Here is a 13,354-nt window from a genome sequence, read left to right as displayed (position 1 = left end):
GACAATTTCCCCCTAACAAATAATTCAATTTTCTCCCCTAAATCTAGTCATGTCCAATTACCCTGATGATGTCCTCTATACTGATTCGACCCTTCACCGCTGACTGAGGACGCCTCTCAACTGACATACGCCCCCTCCGGCACGTACAGTCAGTACAGACTGCATTTTTCACCTGCACGAGTCGAGTTCATACACTGACGGGCACTGTGTACGGAGGGCCACACCCCCATCAGCATTATTCCTCAGCCCTGTGCATGCGCCATCAGTCAGCCAGCAGGGGCCGCAGTTGCACCAGTTATGAGGACCTATGATCCGACTTTTTTACCCCTATGAACAACAGCCAATCGTTGTTCACGCAGCCGCTCAGCCCAGTCGGAAAGGCAGAGCTGATATTCGATACGATGTATTCGAAACCCCAACTCTGGTGTGCTAGCGTACTTCTTACCACTGCACCACCTGAGCGGCCAAATAATTCATTCTTTCAGAATCAGATTTATTGGCCAAGTAAGTGGATACACACAAGGAATTTGGTTCAATGAATGAATGGACAGCGACAGTGAATTTGACCTTTTTTGCTTTTTTGTGTGGGCACCCAGTTGCGTCAATAGCACCACCTAAGCTTGAGATGCTGGCGGAGATGGGCTAGTGCATTAGACCGTAATATACCTTAAAATAATAATAATTTGATTATTATTTGTAGTAACACACCAGCGCATTCTCATAACAAGTCATTATTTAATATTTATGTTAGACATTTACATTTTCAGCATTTAGCAGACGCTTTTATCCAAAGCGCCTTACAGTATACAGTCTGAGCAATTGAGGGTTAAGTGCCTTGCTCAAGAGCCCAACAGTGGCAACCTAGCAGTGGTGGGGTTTGAACCAGCGACCTTCTGCTTACTAGTCCAGTACCTTAACCACTAGGCTACAACTGCCCTAGACGAATGCATGTGAGTCAGTCACAGTACTCACATCAGTAGATTTTTGCCAATGAGGTTCACAGGCTGCTTCGTTTTCTTTTCACTCCCCTGACAATGGCAATCGTGCTTATATTATTCAGCATAGTTTCCCCCTGTCCTATCCTACAGCTCTGCTGTTGACAGGTGGTGCCAATAACTTCCACAAACACATGGCAAGTCATGTGACTTCCAGCCTTAATACAGTGTATGACCCCTGATCTTGACTCATTAATAACTCGTTTCTTATCAGTTACCTTTTCCCTGTCTGTATTAACCGTTTTTTATTGCCCTCGTTACACACAGACGGCTCATTGTGTTTGTGTTTGGCTTGTCACTTATGACTCTTTATGCAGAACAAGATATGACTACAGCCAGGGGCAGAGCTGGGTTATTATTCTATAGGTGTGTACTACAAATAAATAGTATAAATATAGCAACAAGTGGTGATTTCCAGGGTCCAAGCACATATCAGCCCATTGTGGGCCAGTTCAAGAGTATGGGACCATTCCTAAAGGAGGATAGCACATGAAGGGACTATGCCAAATTTTAATCTGTGTATGCGTAACATTATCCTGCATGTTATAGCGCCACCTAGCACTGCACAAACCTCCTCTACTGAAGTTTGGTGACAGTCTGTGCCAAGTTTTTTAAGTAAGAGCAGTTTGTGTGTGCTTTATGCATGGCACTGCTCCCCCATGTTTCTGATTGGCATCTGGCAATGACACTATAGAAATTTTTTGATAATTAATAAAGTACAAAAGCTTGGGGTTATTTTGATACCCTATTTGTGTATGTGGGGTGAAAATCCAGAGACCGTTTCACACTCAAAAATTTGAGATTTTCATATTATGCAAATTAGTTTAAAATTTAAGTGGTCGAAGCTAATTGGTTCTTAGGATTTTTGTTGGGCGACAAGTAATCAGGGTAAAAAATTATTTTGTCTCTAGGTCGTATGGGACCTTGAAGTTTGAGGCCAATTGGGATGATCCTGAGTGCCTTGGGGGACTGTACACTAAATGGCCAACTGTATGTGCACACCTGATCTAAAGCTTGATGGACAACCATATGCATTATTCTTTTACAGCTAAAACAGCCATCAATCCTCTGGAAAGATTTTTAACAAGTGTGTCTGTTTTACCCACTGGTTAAAAAGAGCATGTGTGAAGTCAGCCATGGAAGTCAGGGCTGGCTCCCAATTGATGTTCCAAGTCATCCCAATGGTGTTCAGGCTCTGTGTGGCCACTGAAGTGCCTCCATACTGAAATTGCCAAACCATGACCTCATGGACCTGGCATTCAGAGGCATAATAACTAAAATAATAAATTCATAATTAATACAGGTGTCCACTGCAACTTATTTTATTCTGGTCTGGGCTGCAGGGGTCTGACTCTACCATGTAATCAGGCTCCGGTTAATACTGTTCTACTCTTATACTGTTCATAAATACACTTAATAACAATGACATGAGAAGCACTAAATAAAAAATATAAAAAATATGCACAAGTGAGATTATTATTTTATATGGCAGGTAGAAGGTCAGTGTTTTCAAGATACAAGAGCACACACAAAATATCTTTGAAGTATTTCTAAAAGATGCTCTATGGTGGCTTGACTTCTTTGGCGTAGTCATGTGATCAAAGGCTTAGATAAAAAAAGCAGATGAAACACCCATAGGGGTCGACACATGGTACTCTTCTCATCCCTGTGCTCTTTAGACATGCAGGCCTAACACGGTGACATTAACGGCAGATCTGGTGAATAATGTCAGGAGTCAGTCAGACATTAAAGTCACCATCAGAGAGGAATCATCAAGTGCTTTAGGGAGCTGAAGCGAGTAGATGGTGCTCTGTCGTCCCCTCAAAATCAGCCTCATTTAGGCATGAACTTTAGAACCTCAGATAGAACTTGTTTATTGTTTTATTACTGCAAAGCAATACTACCGCTTTATCCTGGTCATGTGGTCGCCAAGGGTCCGGCTTCTTCAAAATCACTGGACGCAATGCAGTGACACCACAGACAGGATGCCAATCCATCATGGCGGGCCATCAGATGTAGCCAATTATGTCTGTATGTAGACGCCCGTGCTGGCCTTCCAATGGCACTGGGGATTTGAACACTGGATCTCAGCGGTAGTGGTCAAACGTAATTTACTCTGGACTCAAACAAAATATTCAGATATATAGACTGATCATGTGTGTCATAACAGCAGCCTGTTGCTCCGCACACACACAAACTCTCCCACAGCCACAGGTGGAAGGTTGTTAAGTTTATCGCTAAGGCCCCATTAATTAGCCTAATTAGTCTTGCTACAGGCAATAAAGGCCTGATAGTGGCTGACGGTCTCCGGTTCGCACGCCCAGACCTGCCGTTTACACTGGCAGATACGTTTGTGTGCGCTAATCACCCACATCCATCACCTCGCCCTATTACACCTCACCGCTGTTTGCTGTTGCATTAGAGCCGTGTAATCTGAATCAGTTCTGTCAGAGTAATAGTGCACGTGAGAGCGTGCACGTGCGTGAGAGACTCAGACGCGACGTTTAAGTGGAATCGATGCAACAGAGTGCAGATAAAGTAGTGTATATACATGGATTATTTAACTGGTCCAAAGGCATGTGGCATCACAGTTGTGCTGTACGTATGGTTGTGTAGGTGCAGCACAGCTGCAGAGTCTCAGGGACTTGTATTTCAAATCACTACAATTATTCGATTGATAGCAAAGTGTTCTACCCACTAGGCTATCACTGTCCCGCAAGCAGCAGTTGCTTGTATTGATGACATTTATTAATTTATTTGTATCTTTTGTGTTTAAATTCAGCATTTAAAAGGTACACTTAATTGGTTTAAGGATTAGTATTGTTCTGGGTGAAAGATTTATACAGGAGTATAGCTTCTCTCTAGATTTAAATAAGTGTAATGTGTAATTAGCATTTAGCCATTATCATGCAGCTCTGGTAATAATGTTCCACATCTGCGCTCATTTACCTTTAACAGCACTTTTTTTCACTTCGGTCAAACTTTCCCAACCTGCTTTTCAATTCTTTAGTCAGGCCTGCTTGTTCAGCCTCAGTGATTGCTGCTGAAACTTCCTGTGGCGGTTGTGTGGTCCGTCCCGAAGAAAAGACCGCACCGTGGTCACTTTGAAGATCCCTCCCACCCCCCTTAAATTCCCACACTCTGCATCTCTATCCCTTTTTATCCTCCTTTCACCTCTCTCTATCCTCCAGTATCATGCACTCTGTCTTTCTTCCTCATCTCTTTCATCCAGGGAATCATCTCTTTAGCGCCTCTTTAACATACCAAAACCCTCCTTCATTTCCACATGTTTAAAGCACCATCAATGCTAATTGCACTCAGCTCTGTGCAAAGCCCCCCAACCGGCCCGTGTTTGGCCACCCGGTCAGGGGTCTGTGTGTTAGCCGGATGTGCGTTAAGCAGCTCTGCCCGTCTCTGCCCCCCTGACCCGCTCGCGTTTGCCATCACCATGGAGCTGGCCAAAGCTGTGCTGTGCTAAGCAGCAGCTGTGGAGGAACTGGGCTGCATGAAATGAGCTGTTGCCAGGTCTCTGTTTACTGAGCCAATTCTGCTTAGTTAAATGAGGGGATTCATCATCATAGCTGCTTGTGTGATGGTGTGTGTCTTTTCTGCTCAATTGGCCTAAGAAAGTGGCTGTCTGTGTCCTAGCAGCTGGATTTGTTTTGCTGACTGGTATTTTGATATTCATTCGTTTGAATGCACCCTGCCCTTGTTAGAAGAAAACAGGTATATGAAGACTCCTTGTCCCCTACACTTCATAGTGAGGTCAGTAACCTTTACCATTGATAGATCATTGACCATTGATCCAAAAAAAACAAAAAACTCATGACCATTTGCTCTAATGCACTGATGCACTAATGCATTGACCATCACCACCATCATCCAAAATTAATATAAATGGGAAACAGTTTTCACACCTGCAAATTTATAGTCTGCTTAAATCAGACGCAGGTTTGTTTTTTCCCCCCGGTGCGATTTGTTTGGGTCAGTGTGAACACACTAATTGCACCTGGGTGACCTTTGAGACCCTTGAAAGGAGGTGATCTCAATCTGGTGCAAAATAAACTCTAGAGCGGTTTGTTACCTTAGTGGGCAGAGTTTTGGGCTATTAATTGGAAGGTTGTGGGTTTGAATCCTGGCTATCTATCTATCCTGGCTATCTATCTATATTGATGGATGGATGTATGGGTTTGAATCCTGGCTATCTATCTGTCTATATTGATGGATGGATTGATGGATGGATGGATGGATAGATGGATGGATAGATAGATAGATAGATAGATAGATAGATAGATAGATAGATAGATAGATAGATAGATAGATAGACAGATAGACAGATAGACAGATATTTAGTATGTACCACTGTCACAGTGTGCTTTGTATAAATTCATGTGATGTTTGGTAATACATATCGTGTTGTGTACATAAGTTATTTAAAGTGTACCATTGTTTGTGTGTTCGTAGCTACCCATACAGCGAGAACTGCAATGAGGGGAAGGAGTACATGAATACACGATGCCCTGCCTGGTGTGACCGGATCCTTATGTCCTCATCTGCCAAAGAACTGGTCTTGAAGGTCAGTTTACCTTAAATTATATTGTAACTCACAAATCACTGACCCTAGTAATAATAGCAATTATAATAATAGTATTATAATTATAGTAGTATTACATTTTAAACTGCCTGTAGTGGGACCCCCTGCTGACTGTGGGCACCTAATATGCCACTTAATTCATTAATGCGTAGAACCCTGACTACACAGAAAAATACACACAGATGGACAGTAGAAAATATAATCATAGTCTTTTAGCCATCGTATTAGCACACAGACAATGCCTGTTTTACTATTCATGTCCGGTAAGGTCAGTTTCTGGTCTGTGTTTTTCTAGCTGTTCTTTTTTCTCGTCTTTCTAACATGCTGTGCCAGTGTCACAGATGGACCTGCTGCTGTATGTGTAAACTTTCATAAAAATGCAAAGCTCAGTGTCCACACTGGCAGAGCCTACAGGCCAGATCTTATAAAGTGCCAGGCATTCCCGTCCCGGCTTTATAGAGCTGGTCAGATCTCTGTCTCACTGGCTGCTGCACCAACTCAGCACCATCCAGGACAGGTGCTGCTCTTAGCCACACCAGAGTAGTAAGTTCCAGACTGTTTATCAGAGGGACAGCAGCTTTCAGTGTTCATCCAAACCCACTAAATTTGGGAAAAAATTGGGATGAATGCATTTATAATAATAATGTAGGGCAGATGGATGTATTTTTTTAAGTTGGAGGATACGCCAACACAAACAGCGATCAGCGTGAAGAGAACAAACATGCATTTTTAGATAATTTAAATAATTAAAAAATATCATGCACTTCTCTTTTAAATGAAAAGTCGTAGAAGAAATCGTTTAACCTAATCAGATTTACATTAAGCTCTTGTTTATGGAGTGTGGTGGCACAGTATTGCCACTAATGACTGTGAGGAGGGAGAATTAGAGAATTAGAGCACAGAGAGACGATTAGATCCAGCATTGGCAGTTAATGCCACACTTTGTTTTCTTAACACCCATTAAGTGACCCGGGCACTTTATTAGTACTTCATTTAAACATCTTCTATTAGCTTAAATACACTTAATGGTGGTGCTTTTTCTCTAGAGCTACGTTCACACTGCAGGATTTAGTGCTCTGTTCTGATATTCTGAATAGCGCGGCAATGCAGCTAGCTGCTTGACTGAGTGCCGCACAGCAGCATGAGCCCTGAGGATGTGGGTTTGATGTCTGCTGGACTCTTGTTTAGCATTTTCTTTTTTCTCCACCTCCTAATTATGGCCAGTGTTTTCAGATGCCTCTGAACCCACTGAGGTCTCAACCAAACTGAAACTTCTAAGTCAGTTTTACATATTACAAATATTACAAACTATTTTATTTTAAATTTTGCTATTGAATCACAATTAAACCACAAATGCTCGTTTGACTACATGGCCACAAATTCCCACAGACATACTTTAAAGTTTTCTGAAAAGCCTTTTCAGAAGAGTGGCTGTTGTTATAGCTATAAAGATCACACAGAGGTCACTCTGTTTTAATACCATTTGTTTTTTAAATGGGATGTCCTAACAAGCTAATGGTCAGGTGTCCAGATACTTTTGGTCATATAGTTTATGTTCTCACCTGAACCAGCATTCTGAACGCAGCCTAGTTCTCCGTTTCTCCTTTGTCTTTTTTTAGTTTCTCTTTCTCTAGTTCTTTTTTTTATCATTTTCTCTTCATCCTTCAATTTCTGTTTCACCGTCTTTTCCTCCTACCCTCTATTTCAATTTCACCCTCGTTCTCTCCCTCTCTGAAATGCACAAGTGTTACAGATTGTTAAGACATGGGCCTGTAAACAGCGTGGCGCAGAGCGTCATCGATCATGCCGTGCTCCGTTAGCTTTGCGCTGTGTTATTTTCTGCTTGCCGAGCCCTAACACGCCGAGGGTTTGCCTGCAGCGGCGGGTTCAGGAGCTTCCGCGCTATTCTCCGTAATGAAGGCTCAGCCAAGCGCAGGCGACGCTGCAGCCCTGGCCTCCGCCGTAATTTGTTTATCTGTCTAAAGATTACGCAGGCCGAAAATCCACAATTTTATGCTGTCTTTGTAAATTATCAAGTATCTTTGTGATGAATGTATCAATGCTGTGGAGGGTAGAAGATCAGCACATACATGAAAATAGAAGATTAGAAAGGTAGCACGTGTGTGTATTTAGATCACGGTGCAAGGATGACCTGAACGCTTGGATGATATTGATTTGAAGTTCATTCAGATTGAAAAACGCTATGTTTCAATACAAATCCTAAATTTTAATCAGTTTGAGCAGCCGCACACCTCAGCAAGCCCAGACGGATTGACTGTAGGGTTGTGTGTTTTGTGTGTGTATTCAAAAAGCATTTAGTTCTGCTTGAAATCCACAATCTGGAAAATACAAACTTTCACTTATCTCATTTGAACAAAACTTCAGAGACAGAGCGTTTTCAATCTGCTAGACAGACAGGTGATGAATTAAAGGCAAAACCTGAACAAATTATTTGGAAAACAGCAGTGCATGAGCTTCTAAATTTGGATGTACCTGTGGTTTGGTTTTGGGCCACTTGTCCCCTTTAATGGCAAATCAGTACAAGGTTGTTCTTCTACTTATTAAATTCATGGGTTTCAGCCATAAAAAACTAACAGGTGTAATAAATCAATAATATAAAGGAAATAATATGTTTTGCAGCAACAGTTTAAGGAGGGCACTTTCCTTCTCCGGCATGACTGTGCCCCTGTGCACAAAAGCAAGCTCTATAAAAATTTGGTTTCAATAAACTCCAGTAGCCTGCACAGAGCCCTGACCTCAGCCTCACTAAACAGCTTTGGAATAAACTGGAACATCTACTGAGTTTTTCTTGACCAAAATCAGTGCCCAGCTATACAAATGCTCTTTTGACTGAATGGCACAAATTCCCACAGACATGCTTCAATGTCTAGTGAGAAGCCTTCTTAGAAGACTGGCTGTTGTTACAACTGAAAAGATCCAATAGAGGTCATTCTAATTAAATACCTTTTGTTTTTGAAATGGGATGTCCAACAAGCTCATGGTCAGGTGTCCAAATACTTTTGGCCATATAGTGTATATACATGCACCACCGGTAGAGCAGATGGCACCAGGATGTACTGTAGGATGCATCAGCTCAGCACAGCAGTCTTTTACATTATGGTTTAAATCTAGCAGCTTTAAATTTAGCAGTGCTAAGAGTCGACTGGCCAGGCATTTTAAACAGACATGGGTAGGCGTTGGAGGCCAAAGCCCTGCAATGGATTGGCACCCTGTTCAGGTTATTCCTGCCTTGTGCCTAGTGTTTTCCGGTGAAATTGGACTTGGCACGACCCTGACCGGGATAAAGCTGTTAATGGAAATTGAATAAAACAAAGAAATTTGGCATATTTGGGTAAAATTCTCTTAATTTGAATCATTATTTTTATAGGGGGGCACAGATTTATTTTGCACATGAAGGGGTCCTTGGCTTGAGTTTACTGTTGATATAAATCAAATGGCCTTCACAGTAACCATACCTCACTTCAGTTGAACACAGATAAAAGACATTGGACCAACATGTTAGACAGTATCATCACCACCATCATCAAAACACAAATTAAGGGAATGTCTCTTAGATGAATGGTGTTAGATCTTACTGTTTCAGAGACTTATAAAATTTGTAAAGAGTACAGAAGCTGTTCTGGCAGCTTGTGGTGACTCAACACACCTCTGAGAACCTTCACAAAATTAGATGCTTATTTAACACAATTAAACTCTTGTGTTGTCTTAAGGGTCAAAAATGATTATGTAATGAATATAATTGTAAGCAGTTAACTTCCCCTAGTGTGACCGCAGATATTTACAGAGTTTGTGATAAATGACAGGTTGTTTCTTTGTGCAAAATATGTTTTGGGGTTTAGGGGTTTATTAAAAGCAGGCCATTTTAACCTTTAGGACAAGGGGAACATATAGAATAGTCTACACAAAGGTAAATAAAAAATCTTACTTTTCTTTTTATGTTCTAACAGAACAGTTTTAACATTAGTCCATGTAGATCAGAATATCAATGTATTTTTTTACAAATGATTTGTTGTTTTTCTCTCAGTTAAAAACGTCTCAGTGGCTTGTTTGTTGGACATTTTTACATATGTTTTGTTATTCTCTTAGAAATAGACAATTGGGACTGGTCTCTTCAATAAATACTATTTTAATTAAGTGTTCACACTTGATGTTGTTATTTTTTTTGCAGCCAGACACTGATGAGAAGCAAATAACATATGACAATATGGGGCCCAATGTTTGTATGGGGGACCACAAGGTACGTCTACCCTTTCTTTGAGATATTTCTGAGTTTGAGAGTAACTGCCGGCCTTGACTTGTACATCTGAGTGCATGTTAAACTCTATATCTGTGTTTCTTTTGCTACATATCTGTCCTATCTGTCTCATAACTAACTTGTATTGAGTTTGTCAGTTAAGATTAACATGGTTTGCTTCCTAAAAAAAAGATGGAAAGAAAATGGTAAGAGGAAATTGTTTCAAGATCATCATCTCCATTGATAGCTCTTATTATTTCACCCTAATGATCTGAAAATAAACATCTGTCATTCTTTTCTTACATATCTACATAATGCTTAACATGGCCTCTTTTTCATGGCAAAAGGTGCATATACTTTTGGTAACAGAAGCCTGGTACTGACCAAAACCTAGAGTCTTTAAATTTCAGTTGTTGTTGTGTAGAAACTTGCTTTACCTTTTGCTTTAGTTCTCTCAAATGTGTTTTGCTCCTTTTTGTGGGTGCCCCATATTGCTAATCTTCAAATGTAAATTCTTGTGTTACTATTTTCAGGATTGTAGCTTAAACAATATATTTTCTACTACTTGGGGGTGGGGTGGGGGGGGGGGAAATGGGGTAATGCTGAAAGAAGAACCGTGCTCAACCAAGAATATGAAGCCTGTAATTAGATTCTGTCAACTAATAAAACTTTAGCGGCGGATCAACGCAGACAGTGCATGAACAAGTAAATAGCTCTACTCTCTTTCTGTACACTTATGGCTTGTGCAAAAAGGGTGTGTGTTCCTAATAAAGAGTCCAATATGAGTAAACAGCATTTTAACAACACTCACTACCATGTCATTGCCATGTAAGTGTCATTGAAGTGCTGAGAATGGTCCACCTGTCAAATAACATCTGGTCAGGGGGTGCTGTGGGGCTCCCTTGTTATTGATTGATGGAGTAAAGGGGGTGGCAAAGTGTACAGAGCAACAGATGGGCTAAAGTCATTAATTGTTTACCCACAAAGTGCTTCTATGTGGGTGTAACTCATGAAATAACCAATGAATTTCCAATAACCAATGAATTTACATACAAAATTGGTTAACCTAATAAAGTGGATTGGTAGGTGGATACATTGGATTCAGAAAGTACTCAGGCCCCTTGACGTTTAAGCTTTTTATTGTGTTGTAGATTTCTATTGAATAGATATATTGCCATTTATTCCACAAATCTACATTTCAATACTTGGATGTCTACTATCAGATTGTGGCAGGGCATAGACCAGAACAAGAAAAGAACAGTAAAAGTTCAGTGCAGAGGTGAAAGAACCTTTTGGACGGACAACCATCTCTGCAGCAGTCCTGCAGCAGAGTAGGAAGTCAGAACTTACTGTTGAGTAAAAAGTATATGAAAGACCAAACAAACTCTGGCAGCATGAGGAAAAAAAGACAGTGATAAGATGAAAATTTCTTTGGGCAGAACGGCAAGCAATTCTGGTGAAAAAGAGGCTTTGCACATCACCTGGCAAATACCATCTCTACAGTGAAACATGGTGGTGGCAGCATTATGTTATAGTGGTGTTCCTCAGTGGCAGAGACCGGTAGACTGGTGAGAACTGATGGATGAATGAAGCTAAATACAGGAACATACTGGAGCATACACAAACTTAGACTGGGATAAGGGTGCCATTTCAATCTGACAATGACCCAAAGCATACAGCTAAAACAGGACTGTAGTTGAATCAGGGCAAATCACTGCATGTCTTTGAGTGGCTCAGCCAAAGCTCAGACTTAAACCCCATCAACATATTTGGAGAGATCAAAAGATGGCAGTTCACAGATGCTTGCCATCCAATCTCCCAAATTCAGAAGATCTTAAGAAGATCTGTCTTAAAGAATGGGATAAACTGCCCAAATCCAGATGTGCAAAGCTTGTAGAGATATTAAATTGGTAAGGATTGATGGGTAAAATGACAGTTATAGCTATTTATAATCAAATCCACTCTACAATAAAATGCAAGAGATAAGAATACTTTCTGAATCTACTGTATGAGAGCCCTGTGAACTAAAGACTTTGCAGGACTTTGCAAAAACACAGTTAGTTATTCTTTATAAATGTCCAGTCCAGTGTACCCAATAGGATAAACTATGTATAGACTGGTGTGTACACAAAATCAAAGCTGTCTAAACCATCACTGAATCCCATGTTTTTCCTCTCTATTTTTGCAGCCTGTTTTCCTGTCCTTTCGATTAACAACAGGGACAGGTAAACCTAATGCAAATAAGCCCAAGTGTTGTGTCATGCAGTGATGTGGTAAATATTTTTTCATTATCATTTTTTTTTTGTTTTATCATTTTTTCCACCTTCACTTCATATAAAACTTAAGGACTTTGTAAAAGACATGTACACCTTCTTAATGTGTCTGTCTGTGTGTTTTTAACAGGGATATGCAGCCAAAGAGAGGAACAGATTTCGCTACAAGAGACCCTGTGAGAAATTTGGAGACAGCTGGACATATACACACACACACACACACACACACTTACTTATTAGACTTTTCAGCAGGACTGACCAGTCATATTAAACCAAGTACACGACGAGACCACATCACAAAAATTACAGATTTTGTCCAAATCTGCTTTAGGATTCAGCCTTGACTTAGGAAGACACACATAATACTAGTACACACACAAACACTCCCTTTCTCTTACACACACTCACGCACCATTTGTCCCAAAACACCACAAAGGACAACTCTTCTTATAATGTATAGCCTCATTGCCAAAACTCTAATAGAAGCGAGAAGTACTACATATTTTAAAGAGCATACTTACAATTTTTAGATATGCCTCTATATTATAGAAGCTACTTCCATATTATCTGTAAGATATTTTAAGTGCAATGCAAAAATGCTGTTGTATATGTATAGTGTTAGGTTTATTTGTACATTGGATTATTATATAGTGGTGATGCTGGTTTTAGTGCTGTTTTCTTTCTGTTCTGAACAGATTGTAAGGTCTCTTTCTGTTAGAATAGATCCATATGTTTAATTCATTAACTTGCATTATTTGCATTTTTCTTTCATTCCTGGGTTTAAATTGTACTTGTTTTTTTTGTGCTTTTTTTAAAGGGGGGAATATTTTCTGATTACCCACTGCTTACTTGTGTGCCTGACACACACTGCCATGCCGCTGATATCCACGTGTCTCATTTTATATACTGTACTTTTTAAAGATGATAATTTATGATTCTTACCAAAACTGTTATGCTGAAATATGAATAGAAACCTACAGCGCACCTTTTGCATTCACATAGCCTATCTGAGCTATTCCGCAGTAGCGTATGCCATGCAAGTAGTCTATATAAGATTGTTTCCTATAGTAGTGCCATTTGGTTATTGCATTATTATTCTTATCCTAACTTATTTCTGTGTAATAATATTATGGTTCTGAATGTAATATTTTAGATAAACTTGGGTATCTTAAAATGTTAACTACTTTTTTGTTGATTTTTGTCATTGTGTCATGGTGCCAAGTATTGTACACAGCAG

At 40.2% G+C, this 13,354-nt stretch overlaps 1 protein-coding gene across 1 annotated transcript in view; it reads left to right on the top strand.

Annotated features, from left to right (window-relative positions):
* The window catches only part of LOC134314261 (inositol polyphosphate-5-phosphatase A-like), a 227,699-nt gene extending 215,066 nt beyond the window's left edge, over nucleotides 1-12,633 (top strand). The window contains exons 13-16 of the mRNA XM_062994820.1: nucleotides 5,460-5,571; nucleotides 9,779-9,847; nucleotides 12,033-12,117; nucleotides 12,248-12,633. Of these exons, the coding sequence (XP_062850890.1) occupies nucleotides 5,460-5,571; nucleotides 9,779-9,847; nucleotides 12,033-12,113 (262 nt within the window). The 3' untranslated portion in view covers nucleotides 12,114-12,117; nucleotides 12,248-12,633. The remainder of the gene's footprint in view (nucleotides 1-5,459; nucleotides 5,572-9,778; nucleotides 9,848-12,032; nucleotides 12,118-12,247) is intronic.
* The last annotated feature ends 721 nt before the right edge of the window (nucleotides 12,634-13,354 follow it).

Source organism: Trichomycterus rosablanca, chromosome 5, assembly GCF_030014385.1.
Source record: "Trichomycterus rosablanca isolate fTriRos1 chromosome 5, fTriRos1.hap1, whole genome shotgun sequence".
NCBI lineage: Eukaryota > Metazoa > Chordata > Actinopteri > Siluriformes > Trichomycteridae > Trichomycterus > Trichomycterus rosablanca.
The sequence above is the reverse complement of the archived record's forward strand: the minus strand, read 5'-3'. Positions and strand labels throughout refer to the sequence as shown.